The sequence below is a fragment of the Falco cherrug genome, chromosome 13 (assembly GCF_023634085.1).
Source record: "Falco cherrug isolate bFalChe1 chromosome 13, bFalChe1.pri, whole genome shotgun sequence".
Classification (NCBI taxonomy): Eukaryota; Metazoa; Chordata; class Aves; order Falconiformes; family Falconidae; genus Falco; species Falco cherrug.
The window spans coordinates 29,022,931-29,047,584 of record NC_073709.1 but is presented as its reverse complement, the minus strand read 5'-3'; the positions used below and the strand labels follow the sequence as shown (position 1 = coordinate 29,047,584).

The window sequence follows — 24,654 nt, the reverse complement described above, 5'->3', positions numbered from 1 at the left end:
ATCTATAAGGTCCCACCTGAATCTCCTCTTCTCCAGACTAAACAAACCCAGTTCCCTCAGGCACTCCTCATAAGACTTGCTCTCTAAATCCTTCACCAGCTTTGTCGCCTTCCTTTGGATGCACTGCAGCTCCTCAATATCTTTTGATGCAGCCCAGGATACAGTTGGCTTTCTGGGATGCAAGCACACACTGCTGGGTCATGTTGAGCTTCTCATCCATCAGCACCCCCAAGTCCTCCTCGGGGTGCTCTCAATCCATTCTCTGTCCAGCCTGTATTCATGCTTGGGATTGCCCCAACCAGTGTTGGAAGACCTTGCACTTGGCCTTGTTGAACTCCACAGGGTTCACACAGGCCCACCTCTCAAGCCTGTCAAGGTCCCTCTGGATGGCATCCCTTCCCTTCAGCCTGTCAACCTCACCGCACAGCTTGGCGTCATTGGCAAAATTGCTGAGGGTGTACTCAATCTCACTGTCCGTGCTGCCAACAAAGATGTTAAACAGCACCAATACTGACTCCTGAGGAATGCCACTCATCACTGGTTCCAACCTGGACACCAAGCTGCTGACCACACCACTGAGTGTGACCATCCAAGTCCAACCATCAACTCCATGTCTCCCCAATTTAAAGACAAGGTTGTCTTGCAGGACAGTGTCAAATGCTTTGCGCAAGTCCAGGAAGATGACATCAGTTGCTCTTTCCTTATCCACCAATGCTGTAAGTCTGCTGTAGAAGGCCACCAAAATTGTCAAGCACAATTTGTCCTTAGTGAAGTGGTGGCTGTCACCAGTAACCTCCTAATTTTTCACATGCCTTAGCATAGTTTCCAGGAGGATCTGCTCCATGATCTTGCATTCGGTTCCCTGGGGGAGGTTAGACAGAAGTCAGCATAAAGCTTTTCTCTGGGGCACGCACCAAGAAGACAAGAGACAAAAGTCAGAAGTTGCACTCACAGAAACTCCAGCTGCGTGTAAGAAAACAACGTTCACAGTGAGAGAAGTAAAGCACTGGAACAGGTTCCCAGAGAGGCTGTGGACTCTCCATCCATGAAGAGTTCATAAGTCACCCGGATAACAGCCTGAGCAGCCTGGCTCACTTGGAAGAAGAGATTTGACTAGATGATTTCCTAAGTCTCTTCCAACTGAAATTACTCCATGAACCTTTTATTATTCCTTTTAAAAGGAACTGGATATTTCTGAAGTTGTAATTATTACCAAGGAACATAGGAAATATTCTGTGAATAAAATTGTATTTTACTTTCTGCATATCATTATGGTCACAAATTGAGTTTTTAAATGGGAATTTCCAACTGTGAAACACTGGAAGTTGATCTAGTAAACCAAGCGGTATTTGACATTCTTCCACCCTTATCTCATCCGCTGACTGTCCTGTGGCTTTAAGTGACTATCTCTTTGCAGAGTGGAAATAATAATTCTTATTTTTTTCATATGGGAGAGAGGCTTTGTTTCTACAGAAAGTGGAAGCGTTTTCCAAACCACCAACCTCCTGAAAAGTCTCTCAATATTCCCAGCTTATGACTAAAGTGAGACCTAGTTTCACTGCCTGGTAGAGTCACCTCCAGCTGTCAGCAGCAACGCTGGTTATAGATCAACTGCACGTCAGAGGCACTGAGGAAAAGAAACAGGTCACAGAGAAGTCTAGTATCTACAAGGAGAAGATGCTTATTTTCTGCTAAGCTTCTTCCTCTTTCTGAAAAATATTTTGATATAAGGATATTTATGTTGGGGTGGGGGGAATTAACTAAGCCAGATGGCTGAGGGTTGAATTCAATATTTTAAGTGTGATTTAATGTAGTATGCTGTGGCTGAATAAACAAATACATGTAACAAGCTATAACCTCATACCTCAGACTCAGTCTAAGAGTTGTACTCAGAGTCTAATAAAATAAGACAGCTATATTGCCTTGCTTATTAACAAGCATAGCAGTTTTTAAAAAATCACTAGAAATACATTATTTACCAATTTGGATATAAAAACCTTTTAGTAAGTAGATTTTCCAACTAATCTTAAGACCAAAAAAATACCGGATATATGACAACCAAATAGCATTTAAATAATTCTCTGCAAATTTTCTGTGGGAGGCATAAGACTCCACAGAATAATTTATTTTACACAGATAACAGAGTCACTGTGACTTGTGAAGCAGCTGGAATTACAGCCAGTGGCAACCACTCATAGTTTAAAACCCTTCTCCAAACAAATCTCATCATAACTGTTCAAGCATACACAGAGATCCAATTCAATCCTTCCGCAGCATTTAAGTCTGTGGTAAAGCCTAAAGACTTCTATGATTTTTTAATTATTATTTAAGAATGACAAGGTAACTAAACTGAAATACACTTATTCTCAATATATAAAATATAGTTTGCTCCACAGCCTGTGCTGCCTGGCCTAGCATCTGTCTGTCAGCATTAATGGGAAGAATTTCTGAAAGAAAAGTTGTAAGGGAACTGTCAAGGTATGTTATAGCCAGACCAATCTGGTGGTGCCGTGTCTTTAAAAAGAGTGGAAATATCAGACTCATTCCTTAAACTGTCATGACTATGAAACCTCCAGAGACAATGTGCTTAGCTGCTCACAGAAGAAAAAATGTCTTCAAGAAATATGTATAGCATACAGGAACAACATTTGTGCTCCCATTCATCAAGCTTTAATCTGATTTTAGTTTTAGTCATGTAATTATCCAATACTCTCAGAGAACTGAATTAATGACTCATTAAAGGACAGCACTGAACTTCAATACATGAAAGAAAATTCAAGCTTGACCACAAATCTGTAAGGAAATTACTTTCTTTTCAAGACAGGCTCTTAAAGCATTGTGATGAAGTTAAATTGAGAGGACTGGCAGCCTTTACTGAAGACAAGCACAGGTTCAAGTGAACTCATATATCTCTTTACTGTTTCAGGTGAGACAGCTATCCTCCAAACTAAAATTACAGAAACAATAAGACACTGATACACAGAAAACATTGATAGACTAGCACCTGGTTTGTGACCGAAGTGCTTTACTCAACTGAATCTGCTATCAATCCATGCTTTAAATTATTCTCTTGTGTACTTTTCTTGTATCTTTAAAATTAAGGTTCTACAATTTATCAATAATTAGGCCAGGAATTTTGTGAGGAAGCCTAAGTGAGTCAGATACCAAATATTAACCAAATACATAACTCTTGGAGAGCTTTAGAATTTTTTACCTAAGCTACTGCAACTTGAGTACTAATAAAATCTGGTCCACAGCGACAAATAACAGAAATTGCAACATCTCGTATGTACATAGCACCTTCTGTCAGAAAGCAAAGGCATTTTAGGGATAGATGTTAAATAACATTACATGCAGTACTTGGAGTTTAGTTCTATTACCCACACTTAGTAAATGAGAAAACAAGGCACAGATAGTTCAAGCTGTCTGCTAAACACAATACACAAAGCCAACAGCAGAAACAGCACTGAATAGGAGCATAGGGCTCCTTCCCCTGGTGTTTGCAAAAAAGGATGCTTTAATTTAAAACTAAAAGTCAACCTCAGCCTATATTACTCTGTTCAGTCACTGCCTCCCACTGTTTTAACAGTTACAAGTTCACAGGTATACTTAAAATCAAGCCAAACTCATATTGAGGCAGTTATCAGGATTAATACTAACTGCACACTTCAAAAGGGAGGAAGGTATAACCAAAAACACAAAGAAAAAAAGCAAAAAATTTCCATACTCTGCTGCTTTATTCTTCTTATGCTTAATTCAAGTTAACTGTCACCAATTTCAGTGTACACAACTTTTCTTGTGCCAGAGAGTTGCTCCCAGATTCATATGAATTCACAATTACATCTGAATACTCCAAAGCATTCTATTTGGTACAGCTTCTTAGGCTGGTAGCATTAATTTTTTCATTGGCATGATACTCCTAATACTTTCTGGCAATCCTTAAGTACTACCAGCTATGAAGCAGTCCCACACATTCAAAGATACACTGGCATGAGTTCAAAAAAAGATGACCCACCACTGATGCTTTTTTTTTTTTTTTTTACAGTAATGTTCTTGGTATTTATGAATTGGTTTACTGTGGAACATGTAACAATGGAACACTTTGAAAAGCTCTTTTCTTACAGCTTTCCTTAAAATAACAAATTACAAAGCAGATAATTTAACCTTAAATTATTTTAAAAGGGAAGGACTCAAATTACCCAAAACCAATGTATTTGAAGAGCATAATAGTGCTGCAGACTTTACACAAACATGTCACATTTTAGGTGATGACAAATAAACCACAATTTGGTCAACTTCAGACACAACTCAGTGGAGCTATATTAGAAATGAAGGTGGTATGTCAAATCTTGTTGGGAGTTCAAACAGACTTGACATAGCTATGTTATATGTTAACAGGAAGCTAAATCTTAGCTCAAGGTAGTTTAGGAATGGAGTAAAACTGACTAGTAAAAAGATGCTAATAGAGAAGAACAAGAGCTGAGGACAGCAAAACAAAACATCTGTGATTATTAGTAGTAAGACCACATACTCTTCTTGAGTTTACATCATGATCAGGTGAGGATATAAAATTATGTAGTTAGTAGACCAAATTCTTCCGTTAGTTGTATCATGCAACTGCACCAAAATACGCTCAGCTGCATTAGTCCAGATGAGACAACACCTTGGCCAAAACACACTGAAAAGATACCTCAGCTAGTAAACCAAACGAAGCACTATTCTAACTGCATTTCTGCAACAGGAGTCACATGCAGTATATATCTAATTGTACTGAGGTGTCTCTCTGTAGTACTTTTTGCCCACAAGTGATATTCATTCCCCAAAGTATCCTCAACATTTTGACGCTCACTAACTTCATTTGAAGACAGTCTCATTTAGCTGATACACATTCAGCTAATATGGCTTCAACTATAACCAACTTGACCAAACTGTATACTTAGGAGAATTCAAACTCAGAGAAAAGTTTTAGGCCCCAGATGGATAAGATTTTCAGAATTTTGAAAGGACTAATACACAGTGTTACATGAAGTTTACTCTGAACACCAAAAGAGCTGGTTTTGAAACTGCCTATATAATGCTATAATGAGAATAAACCCCAGAGCCTGGTTAGAAGAAACCAAACAGAAAGGTCACCATCCTCTACTCAGTTCTCTAGTACTTTTCCACAACAGTGGCATGAAAACATCCACTTCTACGTGATGTTATTAATACTGTGTCATTACAGATAGAGGTTGATGTGGTCACTGAACAACCCAAATGCTTAAAAAATTCCTGTACCACAGAGTAGTATTGGTACTATGTAATACATGGAGAATTCAATTTTTCAGCCCTTTTCTTTCATTTAATAGATATGAGTAAAATTACAGCAAAAATACGTTAAGATAAATCTTGTGTACAGTTTAAACAGAAGTTTCTGTCAGTGTCTAATTTTGGGGGAAGGGAGGGGAGTTATGATAGACACCACTGGCAATGTATATAAGATCTCTCAACGGCAGGAAAAAGAATTATTACATGTTTCAGATGTCTGAAGAAGTTCCTGTATTCTATTTATAATTCCTTTAAAATGTTCTGGCCGACTTCATTCTGCCCGCAAAGAATACAGGGCACAGGAACGTATAGAGAGCCTTTAACTTCTTACAGGAAAGGCATAAGAAAAGCACAGTTTCCAAAAATAAAAATCCTCATTTCACCCTCTTCTTTTGTTTTGGTTTCACAGTTTTTACTGAACCTATTACATCATTAATGAAAACTGTAATTCATCTGACTTCCCAGCAGGAAGAAAATGAGATTTTATTTGATCCACTGTTAATTCATTCCAGATAACTGCCCAAATCTCAGCCAGCTTCAGGTTAGAACAATATCAAGTCCAAATGCCACAGTTTTTTCTTGTCCTTTAAAATAATATACAAAATATAAATTCTCATTCAGTCTTAGAACATCAGAAATCTTTCAAAGTGATGGGACATTCAGATTTATCAACAACTTATTCTTAGTAACCCAATGTGTGTTTAAAAAGAAAAAAAAACAACACAAAAACACTTAAACCCCAGGAAAATATAATTACTAAAATCCTTCACTGCCCTTATGAGGGCCTATTTAAAACATATCTACTGTCCCTCACAAGTACATTACAGTGAAAAAAATCAGGTCATGAGGAAGGAGTAGGAGTTTTGTTTCTTGGGAAGATTTTCACAGTGAGATGTTTAAGGTAAAAGAAACTCCTATGACTCAGTACATAAGCTACATGTTAGACTACATTTTAGAAGAAATAAGATTATAACAATTCTTACGGAAAGGTTAATAAAAACCCTTGTGTTTTGTATATGTTGGTAATGGGTATGCTTAAACGTTTATTCCAGCAGGGTCTTAAATCTGTTGTTCTATGACCTTCACAAACCATGTATTTTAATAGAATTGTTATCCATTTATAAGAAAAGCCAGTACCAATTCTTGCTCTGTTACAATAGAACAGCATTTCCACCCATTTTCAATTTCAACTCCTCAACAATTTATCACCATATATAAGAAACATGCACCATAAACATAAGCCTACTGGCAAAAGGTCTCCTTTCCTAGTTGCCGCTTATGGAGCTCCAGAACTAAGGGATTGCTCTCCATGAGTTTACAAACTGAAAGTTGAAAAATATTTCACTAAACTTGCAGTAACTACATTGATTTCACAGGATCACAGAATGCTCACGACTGGAAGGTACCTCTGGAGATCATCTAGCCCAACTCCCTGGTAAAGCAGGTTCACCTAGAGCAGGTAATTTTTATTTGTAGCAAAGCCAGCAAATTAATCTTCTATAAGTACTATATGTCTTCAGAGAACAACTTCATTCGAGAAAAGAGACAACACAACAACAGACTTCAAATGCATTTTAAAAAATCATTAAAATTGTGATAGCAATGAAGGAAGTAACTGTTCAATTTATAGCGAGTGATTCAGAGTAGAATACACTTCTAAGTCCAAACCCTTTGAAGAAGCTGAAGAATTCTCATTTTTGGGGACCTAAAGGTTTGGGGAAGAGGAGGCAAGAAAACATGAGTAATGGTCTAAATTTTACTATTCCTTTTTCCAGAGAACAGGAGCACAGCAGTTGACTGCTAGAGGCTCTTTTCAGCCTTGCAGTACTTGATATCACTAAGCACTTGACATTACCATCACACTTTTGTGGTTTCATTAATAAGAAAAAAAATTATAACTGCACCATTAAGAGTTCAAAATGATTTTATTTCAAAATATTCTCACAGCACAGTGATCTGTTTCATATTTCCAATACACTTAGATACAACTGAGCTAGCTGCTTTACTCTTGCTTTAATAAAAATAAAATGCTGTATTTCCCTTACTTGTTAGTCAAAGGAGTGGGTTTTTTTAATCTTACTCCATCAGGTATCTGCAGGAGCATTCGTGAGACTTGCTCTATTTTTCAGCTTATCCTGTTCCACCCTGAACGTTCACAGCATTGTTATGTGTGTAGCATACACACACAGCATAAAGAATTCCAACATATGTAACTGTTTAGAAGAATTGCAAATTATGCACAATAATTGCACTACTGTGGAAATAAAACACCTTCCAAGTTACATGCTTATGCCTACCACAGCAAGGAATGAGCACCACAGCTTTTGAGTGAGATTAGTAAAGGTGGACTCTAATACCCAGTTCATGCATTAGAAGGATGAGGAAGTTTCACATTCAAATCTGACTTTTTAAAAAGTTATTAACACAGTACTTATTGAAGGAAAAACCTACCTGCTTCATCAAGTATGGGGTGGTTTCTCCTTCAAAATGCCCTCTTCTCAGACAAGAAAAACAGTTGTTCTTACCTCGAAGATCTCATGTTTTAGCACAGTCAGTGATGGTCTCACGAGTAGCTTGTACTCATGTACCTTTTTTTACCTCAGCCACAGCGCAGAGTGGTCCCCACAAGCCTGGATGGGCTAGGGCAGCATTCAGGCTGCAAGCGCTTCCCGCAAGAGCGGACGGTCAGGTTTATTTTTATAAGCTATCACAGAAGCCGTTGGTCTTTACGCTTGCTAAATAAAATAAACCGGGCAGAGGTTTCGCGACGCGGTCTGCCCGTCCTGGCGGGGCGGGGCGGCCGGCGGGGGAAGCGCGGGAAGCGCCGTTCCCGCCGCGGGACGCCGGCGGTGGAGGCTTCGCCTCTGCTTCCCGCCCCTCTCCCCGCACTGCCCGACCCCCGACCCCCAAGGGCTGAGGCCGTGTTCAACGGTCCCCGCGGGCGGCGGAGTGGCCCGGGGGGCCAGGGTACTCACATGCCAGATGGCGAAGAAGATGAGGGCCGCGCAGAGGACCAGCGACAGCATGTAGCAGAAGGCGGCGAAGGTGAAGGCCATGGTGGGGAGAGACCTCCGCGCCCCCCGGGAGGTCCCGGCGGGCGACCGGGAGCACAGCGACACCCGAAATCCCAGCGGGGAGAACGGCAAAGCGCCCGCGCTGCCTCACGGCGGAGGGGAGTGTCTCAGGCGGGCAGAGCCGGGACGGGCGGGCAGCGAGGCCGGGCGGCCGCCGCGCCCCTCACAACCGCTCTCCTCACTCCGCCGAGCCCGTCCCGACCCCCGCAGCGTCGGCAGCGCCTCTGCCGCACGGCCCCTCCGCCCTCCCCTCCGCGCTGAGGCTTGGCGGTGGGCGGCCCCCGCAGCCTGGGCTCCCCGAGGGGCGGATCTGCTCCGCGGGGGCGGCCGCGGGTCCCTCAGCGGGGGCGGCGGGTCCTGCCGCCACTCGGGCGGGGGCTGCCGCGTGTGTCTGACTGGAGCCGTATCGCAGCACTGTGACAGGAACGAGCGTAGGCTGGGATCAGTTTAGGCCAAATCCCGAGAAGGTAATCATATGCCTAAACTTGGAATGGTTTCGGTTGGGTGTTTTTTATTTCATTTTTTCCTTTTAGGATCAGGTAGAGTGGTGCGAGGCGCGCCGCGGCCTCGCCGCGGAGGGGAGCGCGGGGGCGGGAGGCGGCATCGGGGCATCGCCGGGCGCCGGGGCCGCCGTCCTCTGAGGGGAGGCGGGACGGAACCCGCCAGGCGCCGGCGGACTGCGCCGGAGTGGCTCGGCAAAGCAGGAGCAGCCCGCCCTTTCCCACCAGATGGGAAAGGTACTTACTGTTGGGGTAAATAAAGACAAACCTTCCTCAAATGCCACAAGCGGGGAGAGTGCTCTCGATGGCTGCCAGGTATATGCCATGTCCCAATTGCTGAAGCACATACTGAAAATAAGGAAGGAGGGATAAGCCCCTGCTTCTTACCTTGGCTTCAACAGCATCCATAGTGTCTCCACATATGACTTAGCCACTTCTGCAGGGGGTCTGTTTTTACATTTATCGCTGAAAGTTTTTCCACCTCTTTGGAGCACATCAGCTGGCACAATACAGCAGGTGTGTAAGCAAAAAGTTTTCAGGAGAAAATATGACAGAACCACCAGAAGTCCCATTTAAAAATATTCTGAGAACCATGGACAAGAGCTATGTATTTGAAATATCCTTACAAAACAGAAAGAATTTCAGTTCACAGCATTTTTTTCTATCCTTTTACAGATAAGAGGGGGTTCAGTAACAAAATTATTTGGAAATTTGCCAGAGGTCACCTGTGAAAAGTCAGACTTCATGGTACAAGAGATCATAGTTCCAACAAAGACAAGTTCAGTACAAGCTTTCTTTTTAAATGTTTACAACACAGTTTTCTTTAAAATGACGACGTGTTATTTTTAACACAATACACACTTTTATCTGAGGAAAGAGTGCTGATTTGAGTCAGGAGTGAAGGTCAGTAATTAATAAACAAATCAGGAATAAACTGGTGGATGTAAACTTTGGTAGTCGAGCTGCTCCAGACTGTACATGTGATTTGATCTTTTAATTAAGGACAGAACACAGCAAACAGTAATGAGCTTTGCTGTCATACGGGGATGCAGAAACACGTTGTAATTCTCTGACCTTTTAATTCTTTTGTATCTGAAATCCTGCAGAGTGTATGCTTGCAAAAGAAATGGTTTATTCATAACCACACATTTTGAAAAGAGCTACAAATGAGGTACAGAAGAAGTCTTTGGATATTTGTTTTCATTTTATTTTGCCACTGTTACTTTAGTATCTGGATATATATTACCTATGTTAAGATTAAACGCACAAAAAACACTGATGCTTCCAAGAAAAATAAAATTATTTTTTTCTGGAGCACTTATATGTACACACACACACACACACACACATATATGCATATCTATAAAAATATAAATATACTGTAGGTATCATAAAAGACAGAAGTGGAAACAACTGTTAAATCTCAGTTTAGTACTACACTCCAAGGTAAATAGTCTCCTGTTTTTCACTGTCTCTAATCTTCATTTACATTCCAGCTATGTATTTGGAGCTCTTCAGCGGACACACAGGCTAATATTTGTTTCTCATTTTGCAAGATGACAGGTCGACAGCCAAGCACTTCCAAGATCACACAGTCTTTCCTGATTCTCACTTTGAAATATATATTGCCCATTAGGTGTTTTTCTAGCTATTAATCATTGCTAGTGGCTGACTAATTGCAAAAGTTTCAGATTCACAGTGAAAAGAAAAATCTATCAAGTTGCATTTAGGACACATTTGTCCTACTGACTTCTTACATTATACCATGAGGATACCTGAAGTATCCTGAGATATTTTAGTGACAGAGAGTAACAAAAGATTTACCCTTCACTCAGTAAGTCCCAGAGATTTGTCTCAGTAATCACTAAAAAGTCTTCCTTATCTCCATCTTGTTACAAACTCATCACAGCTATCTGTGGCATGAGGACCTTACTGTAGGGAGCCATTCCTTTGTCATTTCTGGACAAGACTACTGCAAATCATGGTATCTGAGGCAAAAGGTGAAAATAATATCAATATGCCTGACCCTCATCTGCCTGGTTTAAGCCCCTGTGAACACAGCAAGAGCATCAGTCTGTCTGTTAGCTCCCCATCCACTTTAAAGTAAACTGATGGATCTGATCCTAGCTGCATGAGAAATTATGGTCTAGCACCCAACTGTGCTTCTTTGAAATAATACGTATCACAGAGGCCAGGACAGAGGGTGGGGGAGCTAAGGATGCAGCATTATCAGCTGAAGGGATCTGCAACAGGCAAACCAGAAAAATACAGAGTATAACCACCTTTAGAAAAAAACTGTTGCTTCCAAAACTGTTATTTTAGCACTTCTTTTCCCAAAATAAAAAAAATAAAATTACATCCACAGGCTGAGACACACCTGGGTTTCTTTTCTGTTATGGAAATAAAAGGCCCGGAAGTTCTGCAGCAGTTTGTTGGAAAATGCAGTAATCCTTGCTCTCTGGTGTTCAGCAGCCCATTTTAGCAGCCACAGCCTCAGATTTAGCACCCCATCTTTCACTCTTCTGTCTTCAAAATTTCACAAATGCTTGTGCTTCCTTCAGGTAGTGTATTCCCAAACTATTCCCAGAAGGGACTGCTGCTCTCACCCTGGGGCACACACCTGTAACGCAGGAATGCAGCAGCAGAAATTATTCAGGAAACTGAAGCACAGAGATGAATTTCAGACCAAGTAGAAAGTCAGTAAGAAATGGAAAGTAAATTACTGTTCAGATTGATTAAAAAATTGTTTGTATTCTCTCCTTTTTAACCAGGACTATTTCTTTTAAATGTATTTGCTGGTGGGTCACGCTAGGTACTTCAAGCATAACAATACTTCCTAGCACAAGTTTTTTAATGAACTGGTTTTGTAGGCTGTATCCCACAATACACACAAACAGATTGTGACAGTGTGTTTGTAAAACCTTTGGAGAAAGGGTTTTTACAAAAGACTGTAAGGGTCCTTGCTTTACCTGAGGAGATTCAATTTTGGAATGCTACAATTATCACTGAAGCATGTTCTGTGGTTCAGACTTGGTGTTTGTAAACAGAAAGTGTTTGTCTTTACCATGCATGTTTATTGGAAAATAAGATTGCAAGTTCCTGATAGAATTAGAGAATCAAGCAGACTTTTTTTGTAATACAGTCTGATCCCAAGTTCATACAGAGTCATCACAAGAGGATAGATTGTGGTGCTCCTTTTGTACAGCTGGTACCGAGATGCTTATTTTCAAAGCTATCAGTCTGCAAATAATATCATAGGTCAAGGCACAAACAAAGAGGATTTGGGATTTTTTACTTAAGGATGGCTTTTTACTTTGTGAGGACCTCTATGAAGGGACTATAGAAACTCATTCACTATATAATGACAAAGGAATACATCTGGTGAGTAACAGACGGCCCTCAAAACCAAATGACATCCAATGTTCCTATATACTTTGTGAAAATAGATTTAGTAGATTTATGAGTTCAGGATGCCCTTACATTAGCAGGTCTTGGAGCACTTGATTTTATACAAAATGACCTTTTGTGCTAGATAATGAAAGAATTTGAAGGTACTGAAAGAAATTTCCAGTGGCTAATTTATAGAATGTCATCAGAGATGAGAAGGGACTGCTAACGAGTCCTTTCAACTCCCAAATAAGTACCACAACTGTATAAACCTAAAGGACAAATATTTATAAGACCAGTAGTCCCTGAAGTGAGAGGCTAAAATCCCCATATATCCACCAGCAAGGTGGTCCACCCTCAGCCAAGGTGGTTTGTAGTTTTGAGATTCATATATTGTTACAATGTATAGCTTTAAGTGTAACATATTAGCAAGTGCTTGCTAGAGTAAAAGCCGTTATATTGATTATAGTAGAGAACTGTCATTCATTAGATTGAGTATATTTTAATAATACATCTGACTCTCTTTTGTGAACCTTAAAAAATACTAAATTATTAACAATGCTTATATGCAAATTGCCATCATTGGACTTTACTGATAATATCCCATAGAGATTAATAGAAGCATTACATACTTTTATGCATTATTATTTCAGGTTATCTGCAGATTCCAGATGAAATGACTATATTACTTCATGGTCAGTTCATTTTCAAAAGGTTACCTTTGCAATAATAAAGGCAAGTGACATTTTGTTAATGAAATCTTATTTTCAGACACCAGGAATACGATAGTTCACAAACCCACTGACAATAATCTCATTTTGCTGCCAGGTGAATAAATATGCTATCTCGCCAGCTGTTAGCAAGAATACTATTCCCACCTTCTTTTGTAGGACCCAGCTGAATAAATTTTAATTACATTATCACAGGATCATAGAAAGGTTTATGTTGGAAGGGATGTCAGGAGGTCTCTAGTCCAACCTTCTGCTCAAAGCAAGGCCAAGTGCAAGGTCAGACTACTTACTCAGGGCTTCATCTGGTCAAGTCTTAAAAACCTCCAAGGACAGAGATGGCCCAACGCCCATGGGCAACCTGTTCCTCTGCCTGTCTCAGGTCGTCTTCAGCAGACTTGTCAGTTTCCAGCCTGTACCATTGCCAGGGCTTATTTCTTCCCTGGTACATGACTTTACGTTTGTCCTTGTTGAGTTTCATAAGGTTCCTGTCAGGCTATGAGCTCCATGTTTAGTTATTGAAATCCACTGTAAGAAAGCATAGATTAATATGCAATAGAGAAATGTTCCTAAATAGCAAAATATAAGACTACTCAGAGCATGATACCACACTGCTTTGCTTCTGCTATTTGCTTGCCAGTCAGTATCAGAGTTATACACTATCACACTCATGCTCATAATGGCCACTGGCAAAACGGGGGCTTCAGATTTGCAGTTTAGATCACTCACCTGACCTAATTGATCTCAGTAACTATTCTGTCCCATGCTTTGACAACCAGAACCTCAGAGGCATGATACACATTTTGACTCTTCATGTCACTGATAATTTGCTAACAAGTAGGGGTGTTTTGACAACAGGGAACCTGGGACCTTTTCCAGGTTAGTGGAGCGATTTTGTGAGCATAGATCTCACTGCACCTCTTAATTCCTCAGCTATGCTTTTCTGCCCTATTCCTCTAGCCTCCTCTCCCCTCTACCACACAGTTCTTTCCCATTAGCCTGTCTTTATTGTCTTGCTAGTTCATAGTCTCAGCTATGAGACATAGTCCAGCCACTGCCTTCTGCTTCCTTACCTCCTCCAGATTCAGCTTTTGTCTCCTGGGAGTTCATTAAGATTGCTTCCTCACCAGTGGTGAGCTACCTGGCAGGATACTAAGCACTCCAGAAAGACAGGATCTCTGCTCTTGGTTCCAGGACAGAGTAGCAAAAGCAAGTGGAAATAGCAAGTGCTGGGGAGGTCCTGCTTGAAAGCACAACCAGTGGAATGGAATGGGGAAAGAATTTGCTTAATTCCAACAGATCTCTAATAACTATATGTGAAATTTTCAGAAGCATTGGAATTAGCCAAAGATTATAATTATTCATGGCAACAGCACAAGTCATGTTCATCTTACAAAAGTTACCTCCTTCCCAGTATGAAGTCTTTCCAGTACATGGAGAAGGTGAGAAGGCAGGAGCCTTCCATATATTAGTAATAAGATTTTCAGCATTGGCAAAATAGCATGTCTACTTTTTCTCTATAAACATTTTTCTGAACTGTCTAAGACCTTTAGTCTGGAGAGGAAGGCCAACATAAAAACTGCATCCCATGAAGGGAATAATAGAAAGTAAGATCTTAACATGGAATATCTGAAACCGTCTTAATTGTCTTTGACATTACCTGTTTTGCTTCAAATCAACACATGGAAACTTTATACAAGTAATTTTTGCTAACATTGCTTAATCCTTCTAAGAAGGAATTTAATTTGTGTCTGTGCTGGAGAGAGAGTGGGCTCCAACTTTATCAATTCTGAATAACTGAATTTCATCAAAGGAATGAAAGTGGAATAACAAATTTTCTGAATAAGTAACCTGTGAGAAATCCTTCATCAGTCACTGAATATCCTGCAGAGCTTGCTATGCTAATATGACAATTTGCTTAAGATATGCATTTGTCCAAACACTGAAATAACATTCTGGGCCAGATTCCTCTGATTTTAAATGGTGTTTCATTTTTTTCCTGCCCCAGAGCCTGAAATACTCTGCTAATCTGCAAGCCCTGCTGGTTGCTCCCACCCATTGCAGCCTGTATCAGATCACACCTCACAGTTGTCCTTCTCAGAGGAAGATTCAATTCCCTCATATTAAATCAAATGCTCTTCCTCTTTATCTCTTTATACTGAGACTGCTACTGAATGCTTATCCCTGCTGTCCAGAGAACAACAATCTGGTGCAGTAAACCGAGGCCTGATGACTTTTCTATAGCTTAGAAAAAAATCAGGGTTTCACCAAACTGTCATATGGGTTCTAACTGAATTAATGGCCTTAGTCATTTTTAACTTGCATGCATAAATGAATAGTTACAATATGGTCTGCCTAAATAACAGTGTTGACTAATGAATACATAAACATTAGATTATGACTGTATTTATTTAGAAAAAGTTTTTTGATTTTTGATGCAGTTTTATGAGAGGTAGGTACATCTGTGATGTGAAAGGAAGCAGAGGCTATGCAGACGTACAGCTGCGTGCACTGCACTGGCCGTACAAATGGACCAGCTGCCATCAGCTCAGGACCCTGAGAACCCTGCCTTCTTGTCTTCTACCTGTGCTAAATTAGTATCAGGTTTTACTGACCTCTCTTGAAAAGCAGAAAAAATAAATTGCCCAAAACCCACAAGTGGTATTATTAGCATATCAATAACAGAAGTTTTTATCAATGCTGACTTTATTCATAGATTGTCCGAACTGATCCCCTAAGCTTTTGTAACTTTGAAACATATTCCTCATATTATACTAGAAAGAAAACAAAAAAACCCCATAAATACAGTATTTTTAACAGTAGGAATTAAACTAGTAATTGTAGCAGGATGTATCACTTAGAATTTCTAGTTAGTTCAGCTGAAGCCCCTTATAAAAACTATTATAGCATTTGACAACAAGAACTGAAGAATTCATATTGTAAATTGAAAAAATACCAGAAGAAAAGGTTGGAGGTGGCAATGGAGGAGTGGGAACATGTTTAGCAAGAAGTCTCATGAGAATGCTGTGCTGGAAGATCATTCCTATTCTAAACATAAGCCTCTAATACATTAGCCATCCTGATTTTAACATCGTATGAAATATTTTCAGTCTGAAGCAGAATCAGCAAGACAAAGTGATTCTTTGCGATTTACTCATCTCTTATGAAGAGAACAGGAAAGGTTTGAAATCCTGGCTGGAGGTTCTAGTACATTTTATACCACAAATATCTTAATTTGTATTCTGTCTTCTTTTTATTTCTGTTATCTTGAAACATCCAAATAAACTTGCCTAAATAAACTAGGGTCAGACAATGAGAGTTTGGGTCTAGATCTTTAGCAAATATTCGGAATTCCATCTGAAATACTCAATTTAACTGTAGGAGCAGCTAGGAGAAACCGAGATTGTGATGTTCTAAGTAAAAAATCTGCCCTTCTCATTACTAGAGAAATGGAAGAGCTAAATGTGATCCTAACTAGTCATTACCTGGGAAGAGAACAATGACTCATGTCGACTTCAGAAAGTTAAACAGCCTTTAAGAAACTATCATGACTCACAAGTACTGCACGCGTGCACACACACACACAAAATCTGCTTCTCAGTTCAAGGCATTTAGTTCTTCTATAGAGAAACTAAGCTCTCTTCTCCTTGAACCTCTAACAGCCTTATGTTAATGTAATTGCCTTGCCATCAGCCAGCTAACTGATTCAGAGGGCTAGATGCTATATATGTGTTTCTTGCTGACCAGGTTACATAAATTGTTGACCTATAAACTCATGTGAAGCAGCATGTAATAGGAATGAGGTTTTTTTTTTTCCTAACAGATATTGTAAGAGTTTGCTTTGGATTGCAAGTAAAGCAACTCTCAAAATCAAAATGACTCCAGAAAGGTTTTCTTTGTGGACATGGTTTTCTAAAAGAAAAATTTTTTTCAGCAAGTATTTAGTTGAGGGGTAATTTTGACTTCTGAAGCATTCATTTTAGTGTCAATAATTCCCTATCCTTTGAAACAATTAACATAAACAAAACTATTCAGTTAAGCAAAGCTGGTCAAGTTGGCAGACTCAGGCTTGGAATGGAAGTAAAGATGACATTTTAGCAGTACTGGCATTTCCAATTCATGTTAATGATCTAGCTATACAATTACTGCTGTAACTAACAGGTATATATGTATGCTGCCTTCTGAGAGGTACTTTGACCATCGAGATAACTGAAAGTCAAAGTGTTTTTGCTGATTTGAACTGTGTAAGAGTTTTCCACTGTGATGATCTGAATATGGCCAGACAAAACACATAAATTCAGTGGAGATCATACTGCAGGAAAAGGTAACATACTGGACAACCTCATGAGTACTTTTCATATATTTGTTCTGGCCCAGATGGAGAAGCTAATTGGTGATAATTAGGGTGTAAATTTCTAAGCAGTGCAGCTTAGCTGCACTAGTTCCCACTAAGGCCACTTTGTCATGCTAGGAGAAAGTAATCTTGTTTTGAAAACACAGTAACCTATTTTGCCTTTAGCACTGGAAGGGTTTCCAGCAAGAATGGTGTGAATTAGTAAACTGTAAATTCACATCCGATGCAGATTCCTATTTGCTTCTTTTTGTTAAAATGCCCATAAATAGGGGAGGTGGCTTGGAGTTGACTAGCAGGGTAATAGATGCCTGAAAAGAAAACTAGTATATCACAGAAGTATCAAAAGCCACTAGGAAGATTAATTAAGATGATCTATGTCCACAAATGGTATTACTCAGTTCATACTCACCTTGAAGAAGAAGGACTAGTGCATCCCAAGGAAGAAGGCAGAATTATTGCAAACAAGCAATAAGTAGCTGAGTAAACAGTCGAATCTGCCAACCAACTAACTACTCATCTGAGCATCTAAGATAGCCGAGTGTGGCAAAGTGTGCCCACACTGCATTGAGCTGACACGGTAGCCGAGAAAAGTTGTCCTCTGATGGTTGTTCACTGTACTGTCTGAAATAAGCAAATCCAGTTCTTACCGAAAAGTGTCTGCCTTGCAAAACTTAGAAGTGTACCAAGCACCTTGAGATTCCCCTGCTAATCGTCTCGGTACAAGTGAAGAGGAACAAAGACTTAATTACTCTTCTGCTCCAACCAGTGGTACCTCCACACTAATACCCAGAAACAGCACTGGGGAGCATTTACACTTTTACACATTCCAAAATTATCCTACATGGATTATTTCGTCCTGCATGGCTGCAGGTCTGAATTAAACACATTATATTGTTTCAAATTCTTTGACTGTATTTATCAATATTCTTTAGTAACATGTGCAGGACTTATTTTGAATTCAATAAAAATGCTCATAAACCACTGACCGTTTCTCTGAAGCATAGTATTGTGCTTTCTAAGATGTAATTTAACAGTGTTCTGCAAAAGGCACGGACAGCTGTGAGTTGCTTTAAGTCAAGTATCTTTACTTACATGTTTAGCAACATATTCTCACTTTCATTTCTTAGAAACCAGAGGGAGAGAGTTAAAATGAATGTAATTGACTTGTTGACTGGTAAGAGGCAAAAATAAAAATATTGCCTCTGTTAGCTACAAAAGTGCTTGAAAACTGCATGACATTTTTCATTTTTTCCTACTACACAGCCGGTCTTCTTTAAGAAGACAACTTCTAGCTTAGAAACTTGAGTCATAGAAACATTAACTGTGCTGCAAGGCCAAGATACATTCAGCTTGTCCAAATTTCTAGGCAATGTGTGAAACCAAACTGTAGGGAGTCTCCAGATAAACTTAAGAGCAATTGTCTGACTGCACTTTGGTCCAAAGCCGCACCAACCATAGCTGTACAAACTTATTTTATGCACAGTCACTTTTGTTAACTTATTTGGTGTCTTCTGTCTCTGAACACTGGAGGTGAATTCCAAACCTTGCAATTTTGGGCCTCAAAACCGAGGCATCTGAATTTACTGTCATATTATATTGTGGAAATAGATCACCACATGACTTCATATTGGAATATGTCAAATTCACAGGGGCTAACAGCAGATATTCACCTTCCGTCTGTACAACTCCTTAAATGAGATTCTGCTTCAATGTGCAAGTTTTATGGTACCTATATGTATTGTGAAAGTGTGCTTTTTCACAGTAACTAATATTTTGCTATATTTGACAACAATAAAAATGTTTATTAAATACTATAGAGCATTATAAGACAGTTTGAGATATGCATGAGATGTCGCTACAGGAAAGCCAGTTTACTAAGAAGACTGGCACACAGTTCCAGTGTGGTTTGTATTTTAAAAGTTGATATAATCTCAGAACAACTCCATATTTGAGAAGTCCTGAAAGACAGATGAGGTTCCATAAGACTGGTAAAGATATTCAGAAAAGGGAATAGCCTGGGACTGATAAACATTTTGGCATGTATAATTATTTATTCCATTATTTTTCTCTTAATTTAAACTAAGCAAGTACCCAGAAGAGAGCAAGGAAAAAATATCAAGGACTACTAATTAATCAGGGTAAAATTGTACGAAATAAAATAAAATTATTTCTATGACGAAGTAATAGGTCTTGGGAAAAGCAATGAGCAGTTAAAGCCATATATCCTAGCTCTGCAATTTTGACACTGTTTCCTAGTGCTGTCTAATTGTTCCCACTCTTAATATTGTGTATTTAATTATTCCTACCTAAATGCAGTACTTCTCATCTTTCTTTGTTGAGTTGCATACACTTTTCACTCTGATTTCTTAACTTGTCATGATGATTCTTAATTTGCATCCTACCCTTTCACAGGCAGTTAAGGGATCCTCTGCAGCTGATGGCTGAACAGTATTTAATTCCTCTCTACTGCTTTATCCAAAATATTAATGGAAGTTTTGACTAGTGCTAGACCTGAGCTAGGATCCTACACAATCCCATGTGCAAAATCCTTCCACTTTGACAGTTTATCATGAATAGCAAAACCAGCTGCATTTTCCCAACACAATGCAGCAGTCCTCAGAAAAGCAGCTACATGTTTTACCACAAACTGAACGTGAGTCAATAGTACCTATCTGAGATGAAAACAGAAAACATTGTACTGGGATATATAAGCCAAAATGTAGCACTGAAGGTGTGAAGTAATAACATTTTGGGACATTACGCTTGTGAAAACTAAGTGCATTGGTTGGAGATAATTCAGGAGACATTAGAGATGTAAAACACACTGCCTCTGAGACGCAGCAGAAATAATTGAGCTCATTTCACCTGAAGTAAATTCTGAAGATGCGCATGAAAACAGTCTTCAAACATGTAAAGGGATAGTGAGTGTGGAAATACAATATAATATTCTTTGCCCACTAAAAATAGAATAAAATGTAATGGTCTTAAATTACAAAAAGTGACTTAAATTATAAATTAGAAAGACTTTTCTATTGGTAAAGACATGAAAGTGAGAGTATGTTGCTGAACTTGTATGTTCCCAACACAATGTTAATAGTCACATAAAAATGTCAACCAAACTATGCTGCCTCAACCTACATTTGAAAATGTCGTGCATCTAAGACTGGATGGTTAGCTAGATTTGGTTATGAATTACAAACCAGAGACTCATTACCTTACCTAACACACTCTAAATCATAGACTAATAGAAAGGTTTGGGTTGGAAGAGACTTTTAAAGATCATCTAGTCCAACATTCCCGCATGGGCAGGGACGTCTTTCACCTAATCAGGCTGCTCCCAGCCCCATCCAACCTGGCCTTGAACACCCCCAGGGATGGGGCATCCACAGCTTCTCTGGGCAACCTGTTCCAGAACCCCATCATCCTCATCATAAAAAATGTGTTCCTTATATCCAATTTAAGTCTACCCTCTTCCAGTTTAAAACCATTGCCTCTTGTCCTGTCACTACAGGCCTTAGTAAAAAGTCTTTCTTTGTCTTTCTTATAACCCCCCTTTATATATTGAATGGCTGCTACAAGGTCTCCCTGAGCCTTCTCTTCTTTGGGCTGAACAACCCCAACTCTCTCAGTCTGTCTTCATAGGAGAGGTGCTCCAGCCCTCTCATCATGTGATCATTTTTCTGACCAAAAAATCTCCTATCTTTTATTCGAGTCTCTTCAAAAGGTTTCCTGAGATTTAGGGAAGCACAATATCTGAAATCCATTTTAAAAATTTATATCTAGTCCCTCAAACAAAGAGAAAACCTACATTTTTTTAAGTCCCAGTATTCCGACTGCTTCTCCTGATATTATACCTGATGGATGGGGTAGATAAATTTTAGAAAGAAGATTAAACCCCACTACCAGCTAGAACCTTTCACGTGAAGTGAAATCGATGGGAATGTAGACTCTGTTTATGCTAGATATTTATGCAAGCCCCATTACAGCAGTATCAGTACTCTTCCCAATATTTAATGTACTTTGCACAGTAATGCTGTAATGTCAGTGAATCTGTGAAACTGCACAGTCAAAAATTCATGGATTTAAAAAATTTATGAACCCTGAACAGAAAATGCTATGATAAGACTCAGTAAACCACTGATGTGGATCACTCATGCAGAGTAATCCAGTGATGAGATACCTCCTTGGAGGAAAGCATACATGATTTCTTGGTCCTGCTTTTAACATTTCAGATCTGCCAATATCACTGAATCAAATCTACTGGATTGACTGTACCTGCACAGATCAGCTGAGCGTGCACCATGGGTTTAACAGAGCAAGAGAGGCGTTGTTCGTTACGGAGCTGTTAATATACCCCAGTGCAGCTGCTATCATCTGAGTTTTGGTCATCTAACAAGACATTATCTTCCTGCTGTCTGAAACAATAGCAAGTACCTGTAAGAACATGCTGTTCTGGAAGGCTTAGCAGGTATGTTGTTTAACTCTTTTATGCAATGAAAGATTACATTTAAAGTAGATAAATAAGCCTGGAAACACTGCTTACTTAGGCGTGCACATAACCAGTTGAATTTACAATTCAAATAACTAAATGATTTCATGAATCTGACCCTAAAATGACTTACCAAAAGCCACAGAATGAGCCATCATGTCCCAGTCCTAGGCTCTCATCTTAGTCGCATGACTATCTTTTCTGCCTTGCTCTCTCTCTATTCTATTTCTTTTCTATTTTTCCAAGGAAAGTGACTGTAGATTTAGAAGAATAGGAATCCAAAATTGGGCATGCAAGGCAGAAAGAAATCATGTGGTGAATATCTCAGCAAGGCTTGAGCGTGTTTTTTCATCTTCCTGGTCCTTGAGCTGTAATAGAAATACACTACTAGTAGTTCCCAATTAATAGATTTCTCGAAGTGTCTGCTAAATTGCAATGTTACTTGTCTTTGTATGTTATCAAATGAAGATCCAGTCCTGAAGCACTTCCAAAATACAAATAATACGTATGTATTATACATACAAATATTGGGTTTTAATTTTCTGAGTGTACCCACAGGTGTTCCGTGAGTGTGAACCACTCACATGAAGAAGGCTTTTGAATCAGATCCATACCTCATAGACTACATTTAAACCAATATTGAAATAACCATGAGAAATTATATTTTGTGTTTCATTTTTATTTCGCAGATTATTTTTTTTATTAAAAAGTTGTAAGAAAGCTGGGCTTCAGCTTCTACAAAAGAACAGAGGCAGAGTTAAGCTACATCACTTATTGCAGGCTTAAAAGTATTTTGCATGGCCATTGAGAAGTTAAGTTCTTCAGGAATTCCAACACTGATTTCAGTGCAAAATCTTGTCAAAGCGCTGATACCAGCATACTTTGGAACTGAAAGGCAAAGCCTTCAGTTAATCCAATTCTGCCAATACAAACAGCTTCCCGAATTTGGTATTAGAGAGAGCATCTTCCTGGGCCTACAGCACAATCCCAAGGGAGTGAGATGACAACTGACAGGAAAAAGGTCTGCTGCTGGCCCAGATTTCTACATTTGTGGGAACTCCACCCCCACGTTCACCAACCACTGTAGCTCCTGAGAAGCAGAGTTATCTTAGAAAGTATCAGTGCTGGAAAGAAATTCCAGACGTTAAACCGAAAGTATGCAATAATAACTGCAATTTTATGAGCATGGCCCTGGATGTTGTCATTTTAGCAGAATTATGCAGATTTGGTGCCCCCTGCTGTCTTTTCTTTCACTGCCAGAGTGACCGATGAAAAATAATACATTAAATGCACTGAACAGCACAAAACACCCCCAAAGGGCAAATTACGGATGCTGCTCAAAAAGGCATGTTTCAGCTCAAGTGTGAGTCCACAGACTGTTTTGGTGAAGCATCCAGGAGCTGAGAAAAGCAGAGCTGTATGTTGGTGGAGTAATGATCACAATCAGGGGAAAAGCATTGAATGTGCCATCACAAGAACTGCACAAAGACCTGAGCTTCAGCCTTGGCACACCTCCATTGCTGGAAAGCAGGACCCCAAAACAGACTGGGCCCTTTGTGGGAATAAACCCACATGAAATCCTTGTGGTCTCTTTTCATCACTCAGCACTGGATCTGCTACGTTCCTGCCTCTCACCCCCAAAGAGAGTTTAAACAGACTCTGTAATATAATACTTTTGTATTATAATGGTGTCTAGAGCTCTCAAAAAATATTAGTACCAGTGCTACCCCCAGGTACATAGTGGGTGCATCTACATCAGCTTTCGTATGAACTAAACTGGAAGACATGCTCCAGGAGCATATCTGATACACCAAGCTCCTGCATGGGACAAGCGTAGGGCTAACCCAAAGTAAAACCCCTCCAATGCACACAGCACAGCTCTTGGGATGGCAGCACAACCCATTTCTCTCTACAGAGCGAATCTTCCTGGGCCACACTACGTGCTAAAGTAGATGTACCCACTTAAAATGAGACTGGATGAAATGACACCTGCTGAATGTCGATGCTGTTGAGGGTCGTTCTCGTAACTTCTCCCTCCGTCTAGCCACTTGTTACCCAGTTCATCCATTTCAGTAGCACCAGCAACCATCTGGCAGAACACAGGGCTTGCTTAACTTCCAGACTCAATTAGAAGCAAATCCCCTCCCTTCCCCGCCCCGAGCTAGTTTTCAGTTGGATCAGTTTATTTTATGGTCATGTGGGTGCATGGCCTGATGCTAGAAAGGGGAGGAATGTCCTTTTGGCAGCAGCACAGTCTTAGGTGGCTTAAGCTAATCATGAAACTTCTGGCTAAATCAAACAAGGGTGTGAGGTGCCAACAGGTGCAGTGGCTTGTCCAAAGTACTACAGCACATTTCTAGCACAGCTGCGTTGAAATCCTGCTATAATCAATCGCCAAGATTTTATATCACTAACTTTTTTAATTTCGCCATTGGTTTCTTGTCCCTTCCCTGTACTTCTCCTGGCATATTGCACAATGTAAGTGATGACGAAGCAAAGCTACAGTGCCCCATCTGAGCCTCTGCAGGGCAGCAGACAGGACTTTTCGAGGAAGAATGCTGAAGTGATTTTCTGCTGTAAATCAACAGCAGGCTAACAACTGATAATTTTGTCTGTTTATTCTCAAAGACATTTCTTTAAAGATGTTTTTGTTCGGTAGTCACAGCAATGAATCGGTCAGTCAGTTACTTCCTCCCCTGGCTGTCTGTGCTTGAAGATGAAAAAAACCCATACAGACTCCACAGAGAAGGGACGGTCCTGTCTTTCCACAACAGGAGTGTTTCATGACTGAGACCGGCACCTGTATTCCTGCCTG

The 24,654-nt window shown here is 39.9% G+C and overlaps 1 protein-coding gene across 1 annotated transcript in view; it reads right to left on the bottom strand.

Moving 5' to 3' along the window:
- The window catches only part of CNIH3 (cornichon family AMPA receptor auxiliary protein 3), a 47,133-nt gene extending 38,744 nt beyond the window's left edge, over nt 1-8,389 (bottom strand). Inside the window, exon 1 of the mRNA XM_005441249.3 lies at nt 8,283-8,389. Within this exon, the coding sequence (XP_005441306.1) occupies nt 8,283-8,363 (81 nt within the window). The 5' untranslated portion in view covers nt 8,364-8,389. The remainder of the gene's footprint in view (nt 1-8,282) is intronic.
- Between the last annotated feature and the right edge of the window lie 16,265 nt (nt 8,390-24,654).